The sequence below is a fragment of the Schistocerca cancellata genome, chromosome 7 (genome assembly GCF_023864275.1).
Source record: "Schistocerca cancellata isolate TAMUIC-IGC-003103 chromosome 7, iqSchCanc2.1, whole genome shotgun sequence".
Taxonomy (NCBI): Eukaryota; Metazoa; Arthropoda; class Insecta; order Orthoptera; family Acrididae; genus Schistocerca; species Schistocerca cancellata.
The window spans coordinates 16,908,760-16,935,328 of NC_064632.1; the positions used below are offsets into that span (position 1 = coordinate 16,908,760).

The 26,569-nt window shown below is 44.1% G+C and overlaps 1 protein-coding gene across 1 annotated transcript in view; it reads right to left on the bottom strand.

The window, feature by feature from the left end:
• Nucleotides 1-1,060: 1,060 nt before the first annotated feature.
• LOC126092535 (protein dachsous-like) overlaps nucleotides 1,061-26,569 on the bottom strand; it is a 590,094-nt gene continuing 564,585 nt past the window's right edge. The window contains exon 3 of the mRNA XM_049908186.1: nucleotides 1,061-1,354. Coding sequence (XP_049764143.1) covers nucleotides 1,343-1,354 — 12 coding nt within the window. The 3' untranslated portion in view covers nucleotides 1,061-1,342. The remainder of the gene's footprint in view (nucleotides 1,355-26,569) is intronic.

A 26,569-nucleotide genomic window follows, 5' to 3' on the forward strand; every position in this document is an offset into this window, starting at 1 on the left:
CTGGAAGCATTAGAAGGGTTGAAATATCCCCGATAGACTTTGCACTCAGGTGACATCCAGTGACTATTTCGAAGCCACTGAGCTGTCCTGGCAGACCCTTCTACTGTTAGAGCTCCTCTACTGACAACACAATACTCCGTGCCCCCCTTTATACCGACAAGTCTGCTTCTCTTGACATCTAGTGGTCCATTCCGTATTACATAAGGGTGTCCGTGTACTTATGACGAGATAGTGCGGACAGTCATTTCTCCGTCGTTCAATATGCGAATGTAATATGGCGTGAAACCCATATCATTCGTATGAAGTACAGTGTACAGTGGCTTGCGGGGAATATATATGGATATAGAATGAAAAACATCAGCACATCTAACTAATATTGTTCGAGAATTATTAGGAGAAATTTGTATTCGGGAAGGATTATGTTAGGATAACCTTGCGATGCAACCCAGCATTTCCTCGGTTACGTGGAGAGCTTATTGAATCTACATCTATCGGCATGCATTTCATAGACCCATTTCGCACCAGACAGAAATACAGCAAGTAATGGATTTGACGGCTAGACGGCACAGTCGGTCTCGTCGCTATTGTTGACGATTCCGACTACATACAGTAATCTTGACTGACTGTTCACTATTTTGGCCTGTAAAGACTATTATGAGGGAGAGAGTGGTGAGAAGGCGATGGACAGTGTTTTACAGTAAGTTACCAAGATGGTCTAATATAATGGTCGAATAAAAAAAACCATGCCCGGAAAAGGCATACAGTACGAATGTAAAATGTCTTGCATTTTGCAGAAATGCTGTTTCATCGATTGCAGTGGATGCACCAGCACCACATGAAAGTTCTGAGATAGAGAAGTTGATATGAGGAAGGAAAAACACAAGTAATAGCGTTGTTCACTGTACATGCTGTCCTGCTACAAAGAAAACAATACCCAGTGTCAACGTTCGTAACTGCCTTAGGGAACAACATTGGCACGTTTAGCTTACTTCCTGCTGCTTCTGAAGACATAAAAACTGAAGTGAGCTACACGAGGAATTTGTTTGATTGGCACATTTAAATTCTGGCGAACTGAGAACAGCGGCGTAGTTACCAAGTGTCCCTCGGGAATCGACAGTGCCACGTTTCGAGGCCTGCTGAGTACTACATTTTTTCAAAATTCGTTACGGAAGCATTCACAGTTGATCACAATAGTGCTTGTACGGGGGTCTGCGCAGTAGAGGGACGTAAGTTTACAGTCATGATTTCAACGTGCATATGGAGGGACGTGTCTTGAACTAGCCAGTTGGTGCAGAAAGACTTACCAGGCGGCGGCACTTGTTCACAAAACACGCAGCTCTGATCAGCGCCTTACCTGTAAGCAGAAAAAATAGACATATTATTCTCATTCTTTCATGTTTTGTACAAATTTTATTCTAAAAACTAGCAACGTAATTGTGTCATTTTGCGAATGTGTAACTGCGAGCCAAAATGAGTGATCTTTTTAAAAATAGGTGAGCCTTACTTTAGTCTCGTGGCTCAGAGGCTAGGTGGCAGTCGGATTCTCGCTCGTGCCAGATATTGCTTCTGGTATAAAAACGTCATTTTATGAATAAAAAAAGCAAACGAAGTTGGTGTAATGTTCTACAATATTTATTATAAAAATAAAAAATAATTAATTGTAGAACATTGCTCCACAGTCGTGTTTTTTTTTTCATTCATAATCTGTTAAACATTCTACCAAGAAACAACGGAACTGTCAATCAATACAACTAACACTTCCATCTGTGATAACGATTTGTGTATACGAAATATATCAAGCACTTCGTACTCGACATCAAACTACAAATACCCTACAACCAGCACGGTGAACAGATTGGAGGTAAGCATAAGCATACCGTCTTCAACTGGACTAAGCCTAGTAAACCACTAAGATGATGAAATAAACTTTCAGGTTCATAAAATGGAATCAAGTACCCTTTTTCAAATCACAATCCGTTACTGTTAAGTAGTAAATCTTAGTACCAGCGAAACGATGGGATCGTAGCTGAGACTAATTAGACCATCACCGGCCACACACACACACACACACACACACACACACACACTGTTTAGTCATACCCACATTGTTCACTCACTGCCGTCATTCTTGGCCTTTTAACTTCTTACAACGGGGGAGCGATGTACAGAATAACTCATTAAATTGGAACCTGCAGAGTATGCAGTTCCCATACCCTTCTGCTGGAACACTGCTGTACGCCTCTTACTGGAAGTCAGCACGAGTTCCTGTTGGTGCTCAGAGCTTCCAGTCGCTGGAGGAGAGTTTCGCAGCTCTGCTGTCGTCAGCCAGCTGGAGCAGCTCCATCGCTGCTCTCCAGGAGACTTCACTCCGCGACCTCGTTCTTGGCTTTTTGCTTTTTGCATCCAGAGCATTTAAAGTTATTTTACTGCCGCGCTACGGTTTACTGCGTCACCAAACAGCTCTCACTGCACTGAGTGAAAGTTAAACTTCACCGGCGCAATGAGAGAAGAAAGAGAGAGAGAGAGAGAGAGAGAGAGCAGGTTGGAGCGGCCCTCTGTGTCAAGACCATGTAAGACCTAAAACAGGAATTTTCTGATATTACTGATGTTAGCTACCATTGCAACTACCTTCTACCGACTGCAGTTTTCCGTGTTGTGTCCTTCGCTCTCTGCCGTGAAAGCGTCTTTACCTGCGCTTGTTTTAATCGGGGTCATATAAGAACAATTAACCCGTGAAAAGTACCCTCTGTTTCTGCCAGGTCTCATCGCATAGCGCAACAAATCCGCAACGTAACAGGCCTATTATTTTCAGTGTATGCTCCTTCATCATGCAGGTAACTGTATATATTTTTCCTCGCTAGACTACTTAAAGAAGATAAAGTCCAAAGCTCTGCCCTCGCTTCAGAAATTACAAAGTACTTAATAAAATTCTTCGTGCTGAAGATGTATTGGGAGAGACGAGTATCAAAAATGAAGTTTACGTTACAAGTACTCGTCGTAGGCTATGAAAATACTGCTTATTATTTTACTGGCACTGACCGATAACTCTGCTAGGTTTTTTATACGTCAGCTCCCTTCCGAGTCTAAATGGTGCAAGCTATCGGTGTCACATCGATTTAAATAGATGCCTGTTACTAAACGGAAAAATTGGTGTTGGAATGAACTCGTACAATAAAAATAACGTATTTGATATAAAAAGGACCGACACAATATGCGCACGAGAAAAACACAATAACGACAGCGCCTGTGCCACTATATTGCTCTTGTGAGAAGTCAGTCGCATCGACTCGTTTCCGTTGCGCAGAAAGCTTATGAAAATTGTGAACGACAAGTAGTCAGACATGATACTACCCTCGTTCGTTAGCTTTTTTTTACCGATTTTAGATCTAGACAGGTCCAGGATTAACTTATATAAATTACGACGACAGGAAAAGGACATTTCACAACAAACATTCTAAAATATTAATACTTACAAATCAATTGTACTATAGTTGTGTCTTGTACACGTAAAACGCTGTCAGGAATGTACGGATTTGGCATAAAATAACAGAACAATTTAGGAAGGAGATAAAATTGCCCAAATATTACTTCCGTGGTCTGCAAGAAAGAGTTCATACTCAAAGGCGGACATAATTTGTGAGTTATATGGCTCTCATATGTCCAGCTTCACTAGAGGGTCGTAGTCTGATCGTATAGTGCATCTCTACTGGAATTATGCAAGCTGCTGCTACAAGACTTTTGTTACAAAAACCGCGGTTCTCTCAGCCAGTGCGTTCCGTGGGAAACTGGACAAGCCTTGCGAGTCCAGTAAGGCACACAGGCACGCCGAGGACTTCACGGCCGGTGAATGGGCGACAGCCAACAGGGAAGGGCGCCCATCTGCTCCAACATCTCCCATGGGAACGCCTCGCGCTGTCTGGCGACCCCTGTTGCCGTGTCCTGCAACGGAGCGACGCAACGACGTAAGCTTTGGATAGTACAGCTGGTAGCGGCCAGTGACTGTCATCACAGTGAGGAACCTAAGTCATTTCTTTGTTCAATTTACATCCCACTTATGATTCGTATTAACATAAAGACAGGGGCTTCGGAACATTCAGAAGAGTACTCACAACCTTTCACCCTAGTATGGAGATAGAAAGCATCGACATGATATTTGTACTGTGTATTCTATTCTCTGTAGCATGTCGCACAGAAAGGCAAAGGAAGAAATGCAGATTGGTTCTGCCGTACAGCAGCTCACAGATGTATTTTTCAGGACCGGGATTAAGACTTTCTTTCCTTATTTTTATACGGTCAAATATGTTAAGGCGGCCTTCATCGATGATAATGTGTCACAGAGACGTACAGTCTGTCAACCGTGCAACGAGTCTTTTGTGTCCTGCAACGACACAAAAACAAACAGTGCGTTACAGGCGCAGAGCGAGAGTTCCGCGAAGCGGCGCTCGGATTCAGGTCCACAATCAAGAGAACGTCAGTACCGCACAGAGTAAATGGCCATAGATCAGTCAGACAATGAAAAGGTTACATTCAGAGTTCGTAATTAGCAAGAGATGGAGGTGAGCAGTTAAACAGGACAAGTTGTGAGCCAGTAGTTCCTTAAAGGCAACAAAGTCCGTCAGCAGCGAAATACAAGTAGTCCAAAGAAAGATCCAATATAAAATCCAAGTACACAGCGAGATAGTCAACACCGGGCCAGTAAGGAGCACTTTCATGTAGCGGAGCTGTCTGTCTGGTGTAGACCGTGGCGGACTTGGGGGACGCTTGACGCTACGGTGTCTGCGTCACTAGTCCAGAGATCCTCTCCTGTAGAGACACGCTCTGTGCTGGTCATGTCGGTCCTCGCCCGCGCTGACACATCAATCATTTCTGCATCTTCGCCGCTGTCAGACGAGGATACAATAAATTCAACGCCAAATACACCGCAACAACTGAATACAGTACAGGCTGTATAAATGGGAACATGACGCTGTAAGTAGGCTGTTTATGTTTTCTTTATGTAAGTTTGCTGTTTATGTTTTCTTATTGGCAACGTTACGTAGCGCTCTGTACGAAAATCACTGGCTGTGCTGTGTGCAGTATGTGGCTAGTTTGCATTGTTGCCTGCCATTGTTGTCATGAACTGCTATAGCTGGATGTGAACAGCGCGTAGCGTTGCGCAGTTGGAGGTGAGCCGCCAGCAGTGGTGGATGTGGGGAGAGAGAGATGGCGGAAGTTTTGAAATTGAACTGCTATATATATTATGATTATTAAGGTAAATACAGTGTTTGTTCAAGTGTGGTGTCTAACTTCCGAAGATTTTGTTCCATTGTGTCTAACTTTTGCAGCTTTTGCTGTGTTTGTCTCTGATTTTGTTCCATTGTGTCTAACTTTTGCAGCTTTTGCTGTGTTTGTCTCTGATTCTGTTCCATTGTGTCTAACTTTTGCAGCTTTTGCTGTGTTTGTCTCTGATTCTGTTCCATTGTGTCTAACTTATGAAGATTTTGTCCCATTTGTTGCATTAATTGTAATAACAATGCATTAGTGTCTGGAATCTGTTCCTCTACGCTTTTCGGCAGTGCATTTGCACCAGCAACATTCACATTTGGACAAGCAGAAAATGTATCTTGACTTGAGAAAACGGTGAGGACGCAAAACCTGAATCTACAGTATTTGCAAAATTGTGTCCTATCATTTCGGATTCCTGAGGCGAGCTGTTGCCGACCGATCGATCGATAATGCTTCCCTGTTCACAACCTGTTTCACTGTCTACACCATTATTTGCCGCCCGCTCCATTTCCCTATGCACAATTACCAAATTACTACTTGGAACGTCTGTTAATTCACTACACAGTGGTGCTGATAAGCTACGCTCGTCGTCACTATTATTTCTCAATTTAGTTTGGAGCCTAGTGTTACGTTTTTCACACGCCATTATTGTGACAATATTTCACACGATAACACAGAAAAACACAATTTGAAGAGCAAAAATAAGAGAACACATTAATATAGCACTGAAAATAATATCTAGTTAATTGCAGCTGCGAAATACTTGGTGCAAATCTACATGCATGCCACAACTGTTTTACTGTGCAACAATGAAAAGCTGCAACTACAAAGGAGATTCTCTCTACAATTACGCGCTAGCAATAAACAAAATCTACACTAATTACACAAACTACAAGAAAAAATCAGAAGATTCCAGTGAGGTATCCTAGGCTAAGGGTCGACATATGAAACGTCCCCTTTGAACAATTTATACAAGACTGTGCTTAACCTGGCACACAATAATTTTAGCGCAACGCAATCTGACTTTCAATAATCCCTACAAAACAATGGCCCTGACTAACTTTAACCTATACCTTTCACAAATCACTTACCTCACAAAAATCTTCGTTACTGGAACTACTGCAATACAGCGAGCGCCACTACTGCCAGCTAAATAGAAGATTGAAACTACTGAAGGCACTAACTACTGATAGGGATAGTTAGCAAATGAAAGATTTTAATAGAGAACAAACACTGTATTTACCTTAATAATCATAATATATATAGCAGTTCAATTTCAAAACTTCCGCCATCTCTCTCTCCCCACATCCACCACTGCTGGCGGCTCACCTCCAACTGCGCAACGCTACGCGCTGTTCACATCCAGCTATAGCAGTTCATGACAACAATGGCAGGCAACAATGCAAACTAGCCACATACTGCACACAGCACAGCCAGTGATTTTCGTACAGAGCGCTACGTAACGTTGCCAATAAGAAAACATAAACAGCAAACTTACATAAAGAAAACATAAACAGCGTACTTACAACACCACAGTCGGCGCTGTTGTTCAAAGAGACAGTGGAAAGTCGACACGTACATTGAAAGTGTCAAGTGAGAAAAAAATAGTAAAAGACCGAGACAAGGCACTATATGCCAGGATGCAGTTGGAAGTAAGCTTTCCCTCTTTGCGGAGCATAGACTGTTCTGAAACTTCCTGACTGGCAGGGTTTCGAATGCACAGACTAGATTTTCAAACTTATTGAGTTGGCGGGACAATACGAACGAATCGGCTCTAGACCTCAGTATGTCATTAACTATCTTCTAGTTCCCAAATTTCTCAAATTACTGAACTAAAATTCTTGGGAGATCAGATACCGCGGAGAATGAATTAGCTATAGTCTACTTACCGTTTCGAGACCGAATGTTTCAAGTTACAGTGGAGTTTATACCGCTCTTGAATTTTCACGACACTAAATGTTCGTGCGGGACAGTGGTCGCAAATATTGCGCAAGTGCCGTCAGAATTGAGGTAGGCTCAAATGGCTCTGAGCACCATGGGACTCAACTGCTGTGGTCATAAGTCCCCTAGAACTTAGAACTACTTAAACCTAACTAACCTAAGGACATCACACACATCCATGCCCGAGGCAGGATTCGAACCTGCGACCGTAGCGGTCGTGCGGTTCCAGACTGTAGCGCCTTTAACCGCTCGCCCACTCCGAGAATTGAGGTAGGTGGTGTGTCGTAATCTGCCGGAAGTTCTCCAGTGAGAGGTAAGGTTCCAGTTTTGAATCAACACGCCCTACACAGGAAGTTTCGTACCGGAATACAGAGAGACGCTGCGAAGCACGAGAGGAGCGAGGTTAGGCAACTGAGTGATTGCTGGGTCAACCGTGCACTAGAAATCGGTCCAGAGGGGACCCGCAAGAAGGAAAGTCGGTGGTGACATGTATCATTAATAGTATGCATGACCCGCGCGCTGAACGATAAAGGAAAGAATAAAAATAAAGACATTTTTCTGTAATTAAAACTCTGAAAAGTGTGTAGGCTGGCTCAACGGCGCTTCAAGCGTAGTTTTCATCTGAAGAGCCAGACGGGCTGCCGGCAGTACGGCAGATGCGCGTGCTGCCAGAGCGGAGGGCACTCGGCGCATTTGTCGCGCCGTCGACGTCCGTGTCAGTGGGCCAGCGCGTGCAAGCGCGCTGATTATTCATAGGAGTGTCGCGCCGCCGGCCCGGCAGATGGTATCTGCGACAATGGCGGCAGGATTAAGATGTGCCATTAGCCACGGCGGCCACCTCGCGCGCCTGCCCACAATTACCTGGCATTAGTCGCCATAAATCAGGACCGCGAACGGCCGGCGCGCCGCGGAACAGGGACCGCGGCGGCAAAAGGGGGGGCCGGTTTCCGGGAGCCCATATTTATTTGAACGAGTGTCTATTGACAATTCATAATTCGCCCTTAATCAAGAATCAATAAATATGAGGAGCGCGGCGGGCAGGTATACGAGGACAGGGCAGGGCAGGGCACAGGTCCGGCTCGCGACTCGCGCCAGGCCGTGTGCAACACGCGAGCTCTCGCGCTGTCCACCTGCTGAGCCGCATTTCCATAAAACTTGCCCGCGCGGCGCGGCGCGGCGCAGAAAGTGAAACCCGTGTGGGAGAGCGAGCGGAGCGGGCGGAAAGAAAGCCGGCCGGGCCGGGCCGCGAACGCGAACGCGGCGGCCAGCGCACGCCGCCGGCTTTCTCCCGGCAACCTGTCCGCAGAGCCGCGGTGCAGGCAGAGGCTGGGCACCGCTGCACACTCTGCTGGGAACATCGTGCTCACTGTCGGTACGGTGTCTAGCCGCAAGTGTGTGCTCGACAGAGGCAGCGCGCGCCGTGACGTAATGCTGTGTGTCTGTGTGAAAGAGAGAGCGAGAAAGAGAGGGCGACAAATTGTTCCAATAACTTACTTTATCCATCACATAACGGTTTTGGAGAAACCTCTGCTAATTCTCGTTTTACGTCATGCAGCCCAGGTTACACATCAGGGTCTCGAAAATCATTTATTTCCCTCTGACGTACAGTCCATCGTGCAAAGCAGGTCGATAAGCAGCCCATTATTACTACTGCAGCACAACATACCTGTCATGGAGGCAGCCCACACGTCAGGGCCCAAGAACAGTTGCTTGCAGCTGTCATGTAGGCTGCCCTGCAAAGCAGGCTTATTTGGCAGGCCGATGCTGTTCCCTCACAACGTGACTGTCATGCAGGGCAGCTTATGCACCAGGCGTTGAACAAAAACACGTTTTTGCCAGTATCCCCACTCCTATTGGAGCTAGGATGCTATAAACACCACAGTGTTATTCGTCAGACCTGCAGTTTCATTGAAAATTTGGTTGGAATCAATCCACGGGTTTGGGAGGAGATCACACACACACACACACACACACACACACACACACACACACAGGTATCACCTGTATTTGTTGATATGTACTTGTTCGTGCAGAGTAACATGCAGCACGCTAGCTTGTGAGTTATGTAAATGAGCCAGACCCAGATTGCATCCATGTGATGGATTCAAGACAATACGATGGCACACTTGACAGTGTGTGCATTGTTTTCAGGCGAGTTCCAACGATTGTTCAGAAAAATGCTAGGCTGGTCCTGAAATTCCGCCTCAAATGATACGATACACAAACGTTTAAAATACAGCGACAGAACAAAGTCTATGTGATTCACAGACAGACGGCACACACCACTTCCCTCTCTTATGTTACTTTCGCCTATGGCATCAGGAAGGACATCTGGTCACACAGTTCAAAACAAGAAAATTTGCCACACCCTGAGATGGTGGACCCTGTACTAGACGGGATAAACGCTAGAGAAGAAAGAAAGAAAGATAATATTACAGTCATATGTAAGTGTGACAGTTTTATTATCAGTTTAGTGTTGTCACTGCCAGAAAATTCTTCAAATCTCTAACATGTGTCCATCTGCCTTTGTCCCAAGAGACTGCTTACAACCAAACAGTTTATTCTCACTAATCACTTAGTTCATATCCTGAAAGGGCGATGCCGATATCCGTGCGGTTGAAGCGCACTGAAACCAAAATCATCCTCATCTGATGGCATTACTTCCCAGTCGTTTTAACAATGTGGTTTTATTTTGATAGGTATGAAATGTTTAGACAATTTATTCTCATTCTGAGGTGCTTCTAATTAGTTTTTTTCCTTTTTTTATCTTTATTTTTTAGTTGTATTTTGTTACCTAAGGAAGTGCCACATTTTACGTCCTGTATCACGTTTTTTGAACTGTACAGCGTATAACAAACCTGACTTCACCATTGAAAACTATGCAAGTCTGCAATCAAACAATGGTAGTATTTATGTATCGTATAATAGATCTTTAGCTGTACAGTAGACATTATCGCACACCATCATTTTACAACGAAAAAATCTACAAAACAACGTGCATGAGACACAGGTAGTCCATTTCTTACACAGATTATTTATATAACTACAAACGAAACATGCTTTAATGTCAGTGCTGCTAATATTTTATAGAACACTACCCCCACGATAAACTTCGGCCTCATGTTGCTGCAAACATGTTCTGTCGACTTGTACGCCATTAACTGCTGAGAATTCTCTTTGACGGCTTGCCAGGTTTAGTAGACTCCTTACAATTCCGCCCGGTGGAAATCTCTCAATTCTGTTCCCTAACTAAGTCGGACAAAGAAAAGAAAATACGATATCGGTGCTCGCACTCACATGTGCATTCAAAGTGATGTCTGGAGACGTTCAAGATACCTCGGTCTTTTCTGGCCGTAAGCCGTAGCTAGGCCGCGAGGCACTCTCTCTCGGTAGCGGGGACAGCACGAAGCAATAGCAAAGGTAGCCGCTGGCCGCGGGAAGGAAGACGGTAGCGCCTTAACGTGGCGCGCCCAGTGCGTTGCAACTCGCATCTGCGCAGACGGCTGGCGCGCACGCGTGCGCAGCTCGCCTCTGCTGGTGAAAGGAGGCGCCGATGCGCAGCGGCGTTTGTCAGAACTGTTCCTTTGCTTACTTACTGCAGCTGGCTTGTAAGGCTGTTGCAGCGTAAGTTGTGCTGAGAAATAATTGTTAAGAAAAAAAATTCGATACGTTGCGTGCGCCGCTTCCGCAACCAGGCAGGTGCGCGCGCAAATTCAAGCGGCCCGCTAGAGGTGGTATCGCCAAACCGAACAAGACAGCAATACAAAAATTAGACACGGGACGGCAGTAAGAATCGAACCAGAATCAAACATAGAGCAGTCTCGTGCTCTATCATCTACACTGTGAGAACAAGTGACACTAATTGTATTTGGCGGGCCGCTTGAAATTGCGAGCGCAATAGCCTGATAGGCTAACTTCAATGATAATTAAATCAGAAATGGCAACTTATTAAATTTTTTCTTAGCAATTATTTCTCATCACAACCTACTATGCAATGTCCTTACAAGATTTTCAGACTGTTCCTGAGGATCCTGTAGGACAGTTTCTTGAAGTTTATCGATTAAAATAAAATACTCAGTTGTGCACGGAAGACAACCCATCCTTAAAAGTCAAGTTCCTGAACTTCTCTAAGGGACAGGAAAATGGAAAATAGCGGTGATTTCATGCGAGCCCGTAAAGTAATAGACAGACTAGCAAAAGCGTTGCACATCTCTACAGTAACGGAAGAGAGAGCAACAAATGAAAAGGAAACTGAAAATTCAGCTTGAAGCTCTGCTCTTGTGACACAATGGTAGCGCTGTTCTGACATGATTTCTTGAAATTATGAAGCTATCATCTTCATAAAAAAATAGTGCACGATTCGCTAGTTTCAGTGTTAAGTTCCATTAAAACATTGTCTCAGTGAAGATGCCACTGCTTCATGAATATTAATTGAACCACTAACTTGATCAATGTGTTAGAGAACAGCAGTGCTTGTACATACTTGTTTCAGAAGAATACGGAATGGCAGAAAAGTTTTCTTCTCTTCTCTGAGATATCGTTTGTTTTCTTCGGAAATACGTATTAGGATACATCTAATAGAAATCGACTAGGCGCGCAGTCCGGAACCGCGCGACTGCTACGGTCGCAGGTTCGAATCCTGCCTCGGGCATGGATGTGTGTGATGTCCTTAGGTTAGTTAGGTTTAAGTAGTTCTAAGTTCTAGGGGACTGATGACAACAGATGTTAAGTCCCATAGTGCTCAGAGCCATTTGAACCATTTTTTTTAATAGAAATCGAACTTCGCTGAGTGCTGAAGGCATATCCGATAAAAACAGGTCGTACAGAAAATATAGATCACAGACACACTTACTACTGTTCACATTGCAACTACAAGTAGCTAGGGCGGCAGTATATATTGCGTCGATTTGTTAAGGAATGTAATTATGCACTTGCTATTTCACTTTCTCTGTTATTATAAGCGTGAAGGTAATAATTTGACAATAAAAATAGAAAAAATGGCTCTGAGCTCTATGGGACTCAACTGCTGTGGTCATAAGTCCCCTAGAACTTAGAACTACTTAAACCTAACTAACCTAAGGACATCACACACATCCATGCCCGAGGCTAAAAATACAGAAACGCTGGTAGTTCAATAAAGGTTAATCGTATGTAAGTTCCTTACAAAACCTCTTGCTAAGAGAATTATCACGGAGTAATTCGGATGGGTACTAGGCAAACGTTTCGGTTTTCAAGTCTGCTGTAGAGTACGATTTTGATTTGAATATACATGACTAATAGAAATTTTTTTCCAATATTTCGTTCAGAAAAAATCACTAATGTTGTCTTTGGATTTTACAGCAATTCAGGACTGCACCCTTCAACCTGTAGTGTAGTGTATAAGATGCATTTAGTGCTAGACCGGTTAATACTTAGTCTTGAACAAGGATCCTCACCTTTTGCAAATAATTCTATTAACTGGGCCATCGAACTGGCGTCTGTATGTGAATTAAACTTTCAATCTACTAAAGTCTGTAACTTTTTAAACACTAGAGAGTTCCTACCTGGAAGCAGAAGACTTTTTGTATCCGCGATAATGATGAAGATAGGAAATGAGCTTCTATAACGCATTTTAAGATTTCTTTCTGTCACAGTTAAAGTGTGGCAAAACAATATTAAAACCGAAAGAAACACAGCACTCTGTACTCGATTTTGTACAAGCTCTCATTCCAAACTAAATATTCAAGGAAGGGCTTAGGTGGGCAACCTGTCTGTTTATTACAACCACTCGGAAAAACGTGGGTTAAAACTGATTAACTCTCACATTAGGTACCACTGATCTAGGGATCATGCTCCCACACACCTGAGCACACGTACACAAACGAGGGTGACGTCAGCTTCCACTATGGGGCAGTATTACATAAAACGAGACAATCATTGTTCTGAGAGAGAAGCGTTTTTTGTACGTGTGTGTTCCCTTAATTCATCATCCTCTCAGCATCGTCATTAGATCGCGCACGCCGGTATCGGCGTGTAAAAACCCACTCCATTAATTCCCTCATAACTTTTGCCTTAATTAATGCTGATGAATTTGGTAAAGTGCAGCCAAGTCGGCGAGGCGTTATCAATCTTCCGAGGTCGGCCGCCGCGTGTCGTGTGAAGCGCCCGCGCGTTCGCTGCCGGCATTCCTCGGCAGGAGTCGCCGGCCACAGCAGTCGTTACTCCGATATACAGTGTCGTTACGTGCGCTGCGTTCCTCTGCCGCACTAAAAGTAACGAGAATCGTGGCAAATGCGAGTTGTGCAAGTAATGTGCTACAGCGATGCTTGCCTCTCGCCCACTACGTACGCGCTATAAAAATGTTTAGAGCTCTTAACTGCCTAAAACCTTAAAATTTTTAGGGAAATAGAACCGTATACACGATTATAGCAACACTCGGTTGTAATGCCCTCTGTCTATTTCTCGAGCTAATCAGCACTTAGTTTCTACTAAACTACTTATCATCTATTTTTCTTGCGTTTATACGGGATCATAACTACAATATTGCACACGACGTGCTCCCGCATCGAGTAAACTATACGCGCTCGATACACAGAGGGGACACGGTTGAAGATCAAAGCAGTCACTTACAAGCAGAACATTATTTCAGTGCCACAACTGAAGTACTGAACAAGCGTCGTTCCTGCGCAGCAAACATTTGCAACTTTGCATAATCAGCTAGCTTCGATCTGCGAAGCAGCTCTAGCGTTACTACATACTACCCTCTTATTGCTGTGAAATTGCATTAAGCCATCTTTATAACCTTGCTCTGTGCACCGACCTTTAGTGAGCGCTTATTTACTGGCATTTTCATTGCTCTGGAAACTCGTGACGACACAGCGCTAGACATCGGCAAGGAGCTTTTGCTGGAGATGTACTCTGCCAAGTCTTTCGCGGTATCCATCACACGATGCACAACCATTTAGTTTTAGAGCGAGTAAAGGTAGCTGCCACGGACGGTGGCCGTCTCATTTTCACAGTTACTGCTCCCGTGTGAATTACGAACTTTCGTTCTCGTGCAAGATAATTTCCAGCTCCATTTGCGAAAGCGTCTTTTCGGGCCCGGACCACTGGACAGCCCGTAACAAGTCATAAATCTCCACCGCAAACGCTTCGTATAGCTCCGGTTCACGCCCTGCGCCACTGGGGAACATGGGAGCAGCAGAAGAAACAACGTGCGGGGTGCATCTTAGAGGCGCGTGAAAATGAGGACCGCTGCTCCATACGTCAACGAGTGACGGCTGACGTTGCACGGCGAGTCATAAAGCGGCACGTTGCCCGCTGCCGAGTGTGATTGCTGCTCAGCCGACACTCGCTCCGTAATTTACGCCAGGCATTCGGAGGGCAGCATTTGGTCTTCCCTTTCGGCTGCAACTGACGCCTTATAAATAACCAAATTCCTGGGCGTGCTACTCGTCATTAATCTCTTGCAAATATATTCTTGGATTAACCTGATACGGTTCACACGGTGTTTCGTAAAAACATACACGCTAAATGAGGACAGCTGATAGTCGCTCTGAAGAGGACAGCTCCAAAGTCAGTCGAAACGTCCGTATTTTAGTTGTTTTAATGTTTTACAACGACGCAGCCTGATACCCAAAATTTGATTTTATTCTAAAGGAAGACATCCTTACTTGCATTAACTGACAAGTTAAACGACAAGTTCCAGTAAGTCGTCAGCACCTTTTCATGTTAAGAGGGTACTAAGACTCTTCTCAACCTTAAACTTGAACACCACACTGCCTTACTAGGCAGGGTCTTGTTGGTGGCATGCACTACTTCTGCATGCACGACTTCTGAACTGACTTGGAGGGACCTGTGCTTTAACGTGATCTGCAAACCACGGTGTAATTTTATATTTTTCAAATTATCGAGTCATTGCCAGACGTGAAAGAGGCGATACACGACAGAAAAAAAAATCCTGCGTCAATTACGGACCGAACCTGTTAACGTTGAGTCACACAGTTTTTATGATAAAGGGAAAAACAGAAATTTACTGTGTAATTCAATACGAATTCATTTCACGGGTGATGTTGCGATAATCAGTGCCTACTGACAAAAGCCCACTAAGGGCTGACTTATTTTGAAGGCTTTTAAATATTAGCGTCACTAACGTAATCGTGCTGAAGGAAATCAGACAGTTATTTCTGATAATCACTAAACTGATATGATCGTGACATCAGAAGATCCGTGTAAATAACTGTTTGTCTTCATAAATGTTATTATGGACACCACAATTCAAATTGAAATTAAAAATTCCATCAAGTTATGAGGATTCATTTTTTTGCCTGGAGTTAACTTCATTGATGTCATCTGCTTCGGATTAATAAACCGCTTCCACTATGTCCCATTACAGGGTGACAATTCATTTAGTATAAGACTGTCAATGTCACTGAACAAAAAGCGCTAGAACACCAACAATTTCAACATGAAATGCCAAATGCTATAATTTTTTCGATAGCTTACGATCCAATGGGCCAGGAGCGTAGAAGATCTCTCTTAAAGATACGATGTAATAAAATCCAGATTGCTGATATAGTTATTTAATTATATATTTATAATGATGGGTCCATTTTGACTTGTGTTACAACGTGATGTGGGTTTAGGACTGTCATGCTACAAGGTGTTTTGTGGTTTTGCTCCTGTTGATTGTGCTGCTTTCTTTGTTTATAGTCTTTTCTTTTATTTTTTTTAGTTTGACGCTGCTGCTACGGTCGCAGGTTCGAATCCTGCCTCGGGCATGGATGTGTGTGATGTCCTTAGGTTAGTTAGGTTTAAGTAGTTGTAAGTCTAGGGGACTGATGACCTCAGATGTTTAGTCCCTTATTGCTTAGAGCCATTTGAACCATTTTTTTTTTTTTTTTTTGTAATTTGACGTTTTATTGTCGGATTTGAGTGATTGACACGACTGACAGTTGTCCAAATATGCTATAAGGTTACAGTTGCTAGGTTCATGTTTTCATTTCGGCTGTATGTATGATCTTTGTATTCTATGTGTCTATGGGTGGTTGTATGTGTCTGTTATCTTTAGTTAGGAATTTAACAAAACTTTGTATAAATGTTTATGTTTTAAATCCGTTTGTTCATTTAAAATGTCATCAGAGCATTTTATTGTGCGTATGTATATTTCTATCTCTTTACGTAAATTCATTGTTAAACCTTTAGGTAATATGTATAAAATTTTCATTGCTAACTCCAATCGTTGTGCGCTGTGATTATCATTATTTAAGTGGTTGAAGAATGTAAATGGATTATTTTCGTTAATTCTTGTGTGAAAGCCGTCCTGGGCTCACGATTCAGCAAACGTAACCATACAGCATCTTTGGCCAACTGTCACAACTGTCAACATGTCAAATCTGACGATAAAACACCAAGTTTTAAAGATTACAAGAAAGGACCATAGACAACAGGCGCAAATCACAAATAGTCGTGTACGTACACCACGTTATAATACAATAAAGAGTGAGAATGACCACTGATGATATAGTAGCAGATCTGCATATCCGAAAATATGATTCACTAACGTCATAATAAAATGAAAAATTAATCATTCACAGTGTGAATCCCGACACTGGTACAAATTTTAGTTCATTGCTTAAGCCTATACCATTAAAACAAAAAAGTTATACAACTTTCGTTGATGGTCTGAAGATGGGAATCCAGCCGAAAGTGATACATCACAATAAACACATCATTAAACTACCAGAGCAGTAATCTGGATTTTATTGCATAATTTTGGGATAGTGCTTATCTGTCCCGTATTTTATTAAGGAAACGTGAAAGAAATCTCAGCAAGAACTGTTCTAGCACACAACCACACAAATCACAGACCCGCATGTGGCACGATTTTATTTGCAAAACGGTGTGTAATTCAGTTTTCTTGCTCATTATATACGTCGTAATGAAACACATTATCTCAGCTTGCACTTTGAGAGGGGTGTTTCCTGAGCCATATTTCGCCACTTGGGCCATAGCTGTTACAATTCGCAAATGTTGATACATTTCTCATAGCACCACAACCAAATCTTCTGACACATCTGCAAATATGCTCGTAAGTCCCGAATTTTCTGTTATTCAAACTAAAGTGGCACAGTGTTACCACAGAGCTAAACGCACAGAGCGCTGTATCTAGTTACTCCTGTTCTCTAATATTGTGATTTGTTTCCTTTTTTTCGCCACTTTGCTTTCTGTTTTTCATCCATACAATTTTGTCGACGAACAGTACTCTAGCGACATTATGCGACATCATGCGAACTGCCTTCTGTCGAATTTTTGTAACTAAAGCGTAATACCTTGCTGGGCACACTAAGAGAACAAGTCAGACAACGGGCCTGTGTCGCGGAGAGCGAAACAAGTGCCAAGCGCGCTTCTCGCCATGGTTTCCGGTGTCCTCATTTCTGTTGTAGGGAGGCACCTGATCATGGAAACAAGGCGGCCTCCGATCCCATGTGGCGAGCGGGCAGCCACTTCTGAATGGACAGGACAACTCTCTCACTCACTCACTCACACACACACACACACACACACACACACACACCACTTGTCGCAGGCCCCGTTCCAACAGCGCCAGCACGAACCAGCCGCATTACCATGCGACCAAGGTGACGGAGCGACATCGTGGGTAGCGGCCGTGGCCTTTTCAGCGATTAAACACTGACATTACTTACCGTGGAGGCTACGCGGGAGATAGGGCCGAATGAATTACTCAGCTGCGAGCAACCGAGCGACGTAATGGGGCGAGCGGCTGCCAACGCTGGGTTTCGAACCTGGGAACCTTCACAGTGGAAATACTGCCTCTCGATCTGACTGGCCTCGAAGAGGTTTTCAGCTCTATTGGAATACCACTCAGCAGCAGGGACTTCTTTCAGTTCGTTTAAGACGTCTAAAAACGAGGAGGAGAACTAACCAGTTCCAACCAAACAGACAAGAAAAAATGTTATACCTCTCACCGACCAAGGGAGCAATAAACTAATTGACTGGACGTGGGCTATATTCCCTTTACTTACTAAGAATACACCAAGGGGGCACAGACACCAGTGAATTGGAGGAATCAGAACCACGGACCAGATCGTTCCCAAGTATACCAAAAGGTAACACGTTACAGTTCATGAAAGGAAAGTCTTTGGCATTAAATTGTCTACAGCAGAGTAACGAATGAGAATCTATAACAAGCTGAACATGCTCATAAGAAGATTATCAGACTGCGAACTGCAAGCTCTTTGGCCGAAAGGAGAGAGAAGTGAGACAAGCCATCGAACGTGACAACGAGACGCACGAAGACAGAAGATTCAGCCAGAAGGTTCTTCTGGAAGCAGTGAGATGATTCCCGGGAAGGACTTACTGAGGCCTTGACAGTAGTTTCAGTTCTCTATAGCTTCATAACAGGAATAAAACAAACGTGCTAGGTTAGCAAACGTCTTATGATTCCTCCCTTACAGGCTAAAAACAGCAAACAAATGAGCAAAACAACAGTTTTCTTCTAACCGCTATATTTTAGTGTACTACAGTGCTGTGTAGCGTTGTGTAGTGCATAACTCAAACTACGAAGTCTGCTCATAAAATAGAAAGTAGCTATGATCTAATAGCATGTAAGAAAATTCACCAATAGCTAGAATATTTATGGGCCGAACAATTTCTGACTTCCCCTAGCTCATTTAGAGCACTCTGAGTCTCGTATGCTACGTCAAAAGACGAGAGCTTGATGCAGTCAAATGTGATTCTGGTATTTTCTTCGTCCTTTGCATAAAAAGGTGATTGCTTTAATATGTACTCCAACATACTGCTACGCGAGGTCATGTAGACAGGAAATGAAACCAGATGCGAATTCGTCAGATACCAGAGGCCAGAAAACGAGGCAAAATGAGCCTGTGGAGACATTATCTTTCAAACTGGCCGTTTCTCTTGTTCTCACGGTTCAGAACAACACGGAATAGTGCGGACCTCGGCATCCAGAAAGAGAGCATTTCTGTAAGGGTCTGCACGAGTTTCACGCTTGTCATGGAAAAGAACTCGGAGCAGAGGGCCGGGACAGTCTTCGGCTCCATTAAGGAGAACTTTAGTACGGCGCGGTGTGACCACGGTAATGATTACCGGCACTCGGCCGGCGAAATTGGCAGCGTTAAAGAGCGGCGTGGGCGAGGCTGCGGCTAATTAGCCAGCATTTCGCGAGTTATAATGCAATAAAGCGGGACACACGGAGGACACGCCGCCGTTACGTCCGTTTTACGTGCCCCGCGCACGGAAACTACACTCACAGACAACCGCTTAATTACAATGGATGCAGCAGTCCAGCGCACATGTTTATACGCCATAACTAACGCTTCGGGGAAAAAAAAAATGCCGTCGAACTCGAGAGGAAAACTTTTGTGAACGTGGAATGGCACGCTGTAATCACTGACAACAATTCGGTTGTATAATCGAATACTTGCGAGTAGGAATAATAAATGCAGCTCGCTCGACACGATGTGCAAGCAATCAGACCTTCAGCTACGGTACTGAGCGTAGAGTGCACAAACAATCCAGTATTTCCTCGCTCACGGGTGGGAAGCCTCACGGGAAAAAAAATAGAAAGTGAACGTTCCGAAAATCAGTTTTCCATTCACGATGAATACGAGCATAGCCGAAACAATAAACTGAAGATTGGGGCATTGCCGTGTCTATCAACTTGTAAAACTGCCTAGACAACTCCATTTTAAACGTGTTTTGCCCATCGCGGACGCTATTGTAGTTAGATATACCCTTCTGATTATGTTGATAGGTCTGCTATTTTTGTGTAAGCCGCTGGCCCAGTTCTGCCCAGTTTGCACCAGGATTCGGTCTCAGCTCCTCTAAAAAACTTGTACACATCAGACATAACTACAACGCCCTAAGTGAGAGGGCTATTTTTTTTCAACCTTCGATCGGTCCCGAAATTAAAACCTCAGTAAAAACCTGTTGAACTTTAGCGCAGATGTGTCGCCCGGTCGGTCCCCTCTACCGCGTCACTTCGCACTTTTCAGTTGTCAGCGCCGCACAGTGAGCACGTAAAGTCTAAAATACAGTACCTCCTGCTAAGTGTGAGCCTTTGCTGTGGGTTTTCGCCCGGTTTCATGCAGACAACACAACGTAACTCTCATGCCTTTCCTTCCTCATGACAATTGTCGGCCGTATACTGCAGGTGGCATGAAGAAAATAGCTCTGAGCACTATGGGACTTAACCTAAAGACATCACACACATCCATACCCGAGGCAGGATTCGAACCTGCGACCTTAGCGGTCGCGCGGTTCCAGACTGAAGCACCTAGAACCGCTCGGTCACACCGGCCGGCGGTGGCATGAAGACGTCCGTCAGGCGTTTCCGATGAGAAGTGTTTGAGCACCTACCACTAAGCCCGGACTTGGCTCCCTCTGATTTTCACCTGTCCGCTCAGATGAACTGCTGGCTATGAGGACAGCACTTTGACACAGAAAACGAGCTGCAGACCAGCATAGAGAATTAGCGGAAAGCACAGGCGATTGCCTTTTATGATGAGAGTACTGGAAAGTTGACACCACGCTATGACAAATATCTAAGTCTGGTATAGCAAAGTAGCTGCAAGACGTAGATAAAATTTGCAATAAAACATATTCAATTTTTCTCTGTCGTTACCACTATGTGACCGATTGGAGGTTGGACAATAAATAAATAAATAAATAAAAGTGTGTGTACATATTTATGTATGTGGCGTGTGTGTGTGTGTGTGTGTGTGTGTGTGTGTGTGTGTGTGTGTGTGTGTGTGTGTGTGTTTGTGTGTTTCACATTTCCTCCTAAACCACTGGACTAATTTCAACCAAACTTGGTACACATATGCCCTACTGTCAGGCAACAATCGCTGTGAGGGTAAGAACAACGTACTTATCATATTCCGGAGAAATGACGTCATAAACATTTATTCTTTCTTTCTTTGGCTTGTGTCTTTTCCCGCAATGACGCAGGGTTGGCATGGCTATTCGTAGTTGGCAGGGTTAATTTAACAGGTGGCCGGATGCCCTTCCTGCCGCCACCCCGTACCCCCCGGGACGGAATTAGTGTATCCCAACTGTCTGTGTCTAGTGTAACCCATGGAATAGTGCAAATGTGTGCAGATGTCTGCGAGCCGTGTAACTGAGGCGGAACGTGGGGACCAGCCCCGTATTCACCTAACAGGATGTGGAAAACCGCCTAAAAACACATCCAGGCTGGCCGGCACACCGGCCTCCATCGTTAAGCGGCCGGGCGGATTCGATCCGGGGCCGGCGCGCCTACCCGAGTCCAGGAAGCAGCGCGTTAGCGCTCTCGACTAAACTGGCGGGTGACGTCATAAACATTGACATACGTAAAAAAATACCGCATCATGCATGACGTTTAAATTTTTTACTTCTGTGCTACAAACTCTATTCACAATAAACTACATGTTTGCACCTGTTACTGCCCCTAAAAGTAGTCACCAGCGTTGTGTAGAACCCGTTGCCAGAGATGTGGAAGGCGTAGTGTACCATTAGCAGAGCCTGTTCTGTTGATGGTGCGAATGGAGCGGTCTACTGCCTGTCGAATCTCTGGAACAGTTCTGAAGCGAATGCCAGGAACTGGTTCCTTCATCTTCGGAATCAAATCAAAGCCACCATCACCTGCGACCAGGTTTGCGAAGGAAGCGGCGACACTTTCTGCGCAACCCACCCATCATTTTACACGATAATGCGCGGGCGCCTACAGCGCAAGCTTTGGCTGCTCTGTTCGGTCGATGGGACTGGAAAGTACTGTACCATCCACCATACTCCCCAGACTTAAGTTCTTATGATGTCGCTCCACATCTTACGTCATGCATCAGCTAATACATTCATTTTCAGCTACGATAAGAAGCTTCGGATTGAATATTTTGGCCGGCCGTGGTGGCCAAGCGGTTAAAGGCGCTACAGTCTGGAACCGCGCAGCCGCTACGGTCGCAGGTTCGAATCCTGCCTCGGGCATGGATGTGTGTGATGTCCTTAGGTTAGTTAGGTTTAAGTAGTTCTAAGTTCTAGGGGACTGATGACCTTAGAAGTTAAGTCCCATAGTGCTCAGAGCCATTTGAACCATTTTGAATATTTTGGCTCCTAGAGGCAGAAATATTACAGACTGCAAGGGCAAAGTGTACCTTGGAGAAACCAGAGAAATACTAAGAGGACACACTCGACAAGCGCGCAACCTGGAAATGCCATACCGAGGCTCTTCGGGGAAAAAAAGGGGACAAACTCTTCTACCTCCTCTGGATCCTGACTGTGCCAGAACTGATGTAAGGTTTTAGTGAAGCCTTATAAGGCAGAAACCAAGTGTGCCCTATGTAGGGTCGCGAGGCCACATCAACGATAAAAAAAAAGCGCAGAGTGCTAAGACAAGTACTGCTTCTCCTCATGCTGTTTCCCATGGCAGACCTTCACGGTAGCCTTAGAACAATGCGAATCCCCACAGGGGCAGATAATGCTATGTCAAACCGAGCTAGGAAAGAGAAGGAGCCTCGTGATGACTGGGTGTTGTGTGATGTCTTTAGGTTAGTCAGGTTTAAGTAGTTCTAAGTTCTACGGGAACTGATGACCATAGATGTTAAGTCCCATAGTGCTCAGAGCCAGAGCCAAAGAGAAGGAAATGTCATGACAGCATCACCTCGAAGTTGGCATCTTGCCCCTGACATCAGATATCTCCCATCCCTGCGCAAAAGCGATGAAACAGGTGGGTAATATTACAGACACTATCGGTGTTTTTTGCGTGAAAACCTCAAGATCTGTGCATAAATATGAAACTGAATAAACGTTTTACACATGGAAAAACACTTAAAATCTTCTTTAAGTTGTCCACGGCTCTGAGAGAAGATATGTTTTTGTATGTGACCGCAAAGCTGCTAGAAAATTTTATTTTGCTGCAAAAAGTCTCGAATATTTTCTCATCCTCTGCCAGACTTGAAAGTTTAGAATGATATATACCAAATATCCATTGTTTTAAAACAAAATTTTAGCTATAGTAGTTTTTTGTGGTGTATGTAAAAATGAAACATCTTCACATTTAAAAATAATCGCGCCTCCTTTTGACTTTGGGCAGACTGTTGGCTGTTGGTGTCCACGTCCAACTCCTGTGGCGACGTTCCTTCTTCGAGGTGTGTTACAGGAAAATTTATGACAAGTTTGAAAAGCAGGAATAAAGTATTAGCAGTATTCGAGTATACGGGAAAACCTACGTTAAGTTTCGAAAGTAGGAGGAAAAAATTAGTAGAGTTGAAGGAAAGTGACGAGTCGTACCTGTAGAGCCCAAGAGGTAAGTGGATTGGCCGCGAAAACTAGGGATCTGAGTTCGAATCCCAGTGGGCACACTGCTTTAGTGTGCCAGGGATTTTCACCCCCTTGGAGAGTGAAGGATTCGTTTGAACTGCGTTATTCCCCACTGCACCTCTTATCGAAACAATGTCTTTCTTACTCTAATATCTGTTAGCACCATTACTGATTTCACTATCGGCCTGGACACTGTTACGTGTTGACAGCGAGGCTATCAGAAACGAAACGCGCCCGGCAACACGAGACGCGGCCCGCGAGGCGACGCCAGCGGGTGGTTTCTTTCGGCCGCTGGCCGGCCACAAACGCCTGTGTCAGCCTCCTTAGTGAGTGCGCGCTGTTAGGAGCCGGCAGCGCAATTACAGCTAATGGGGCGGTCGCGGGCCACACACGCACGCCCGCCATTACGGCAGTGGTCGGCGCGCCGGGCACGGAGCTCTCCACTCCGGCTGTATGCAGTCTAAGCTACGCTTCCAGTCGCTGCCACCGGTCTGCTTGCCTACGACTGTCGCTCACGCCTTTAATTGGTGATAGTTGCCGTTTTGAGCCGTCCTCGAGACGGTTAAGTTCAAATTCGTGCTGCCCGTTTCGCAACTGTTGAAAATGAATGAGCGCACTCCTCATAAGCCTTTGCCGACTTCGTATGAATGCCCACGGGTGACGGAAATTCTGTCGGTCGTAAATTGTCTAAAACAAAGAATCGTCTGAAGACTGACCAGTTTACTGCCATCAGTGGGCACAAAATGTGTTCGTAAATGAAACTAACGCCCACTACGTATGGAACGTGCCGTCAATAAAGCAGTCTACCACAATAGGATAGGAGTGGAGTCGATAATGTTTATGTCGATCATGGCGGAGTGCCACAGGCTTCTGTTCTGGTTTCATTGCTCTACCTGTACACTGTACATTGTAGTGACAAAAGTCACGAAATAGCGATATGCATATGCACAGACGGCGGTACTGTCCGGTACACGAGGTATAAAAGGGCAGTGCATTGGAGCTGTCATCTGTACTCGGGTCATTCACGTGAAAAGGTTTCCGACGTGATTATGGTCGCACGACGGGAATTAACAGACTTTGAACGCAAATTGGTTGTTGGAGCTACACGCAAGGGATACTCCATTTCGGAAGTCGTTAGGGAATCTAATATTCCGCGATCCAGGGCGTCGAAAATGACACGAGGATAGCACACTTCAAGCATTACATCTCACCACGGGCAACGCATTGGCCCACGGCTTCATTTAACCACTGAGAGCTTGAAAGGTCTCTGTTGGATTCCTTTCATGTCAATTTCTTAAATCTGTTGTCATTTACGGCATAAATTCCCCTTCTAAATTTACTGTGGCGTTTCTGCCTAACTGGAAGGAGACTGAGTAGTGGAACGTGTTACTTTTACACACAAACAAAAACGATCTGTCACACTACTACACTTTAAAACACAGTTTACATGTAATTCATGTCACACAGTCTCATACGGTACCTACATCCGCTTTCTTTTATATACTGTATATGATAAGATACTGTCATCCCCCTTCCCTGCTGTGTGAGAGGATGAATGAGCAAATGTATTTCTAGTTGCATGCTTGAGGGTAGCAGACAAGCCTGTCTGCTAGACAACAGTAGGACCAACGTCGGAACAGGTAGCTACGCTTTCTAAAAGCAAAGAGGTTTCTATCCTTAGTATGGTCCTGTCCGTCGCTTGTCATGTTGGTATAGGAAGCTGCCCCTCTGGCCACTTCCGTTTGTATTTGTGAGCCCCCCTCAGGAAGGGACCAGGTCAGTCTGTCCGTGGCGAGCGTCTGAAGTGGTAAGATCTCCGGCTAAGCGCGTGTCTGCTACGTCCGTAGGACAATGGATTTATTAAGTTCAGCTAACTGAAAATTTAATCACCTTTATTTCAGGTTTATCTCTAAAATATCTAATGTTATCTTAAATTGCAACGCAGTGTAATTCGCGTGTGAAGTTCAGATTATTTTCCGGTAGTTGCTTTGTCACTACTTTGTGAGTAAAGTGGAACCACGTGTTGATCAGTAACTCTAACTAAGATCATCAATCTTAAATGCGAGTGTGCGGGAGATTATAACGTCTCGTCTTGACAGTATTTTTCAATATAGCAACTTTTCTTTATGTTCAACCCACGTGGGGTGTACTTTGTGAGACCACTATCACGTGCTTATATAATTGTTTGACCCATCACATTAATAGTAAGACGTTAGTAACCAGTTCGAGGTTTTTCTTTTGTAAATTGCTTTTCGATCTAATTTATTTTAATTATCAAAATTATTGTGGAGTTACACGCTTTGTGTAAGCCAAGTTGACCACGTGAAGCATGTGGTGTAATCATCAAAGTAGCCCTCAGCTATTCTTTTTGGGAAGATTTCGCAGAGAGTTAGTATGAATTTAGTATACCAGTGTGTGGTAATTATATGACGGACAGGATTGTGCTACGAACGTAATTTCTTTGGGTCAAAATTGAATCGGTTGGTTGTGGTTAATTTCCTCTTGCATATGTTTCAACGTTCTTCGTGTGTTATTTTATGAATGCAGTGTTGTGTGGAGTCTCCCAATCTTGGCTCCATATTTGATGTGTTCCGTAGGATTACAATCTCACATTTTCACAATCCTAAATAAGGCACCAGCTTAATTACGACTTAAGTTTAATATGCTGAAATTTCAATGATCAAGTTTAATATGCTGAAATTTCAATGATCAATGTTAAAATAAATTTCCAAATATAAACTGATTTATTTCTTTTTATTTAAATTCTCTTTTATATATATATATATATATATATATATATATATATATATATATATATATATATATATATATCACCCGTTGTCGTATGACTTTTAAAAGATTATAATTAATGTTAGTCTGGTTGGGAATTTGGTCAGCTAGACTGGATACCTGGTGAAACAGTTGCGCAGTAATGCAAGGTTAACTTCCCCAGACAGCTCACAGCTTTTAAACCGCTTTTATTGTCTAGCAGCACCGCTTACACCACAAAATAAAGCAACAACGTTGTAAGCTGCGACGTTTGCGTAAA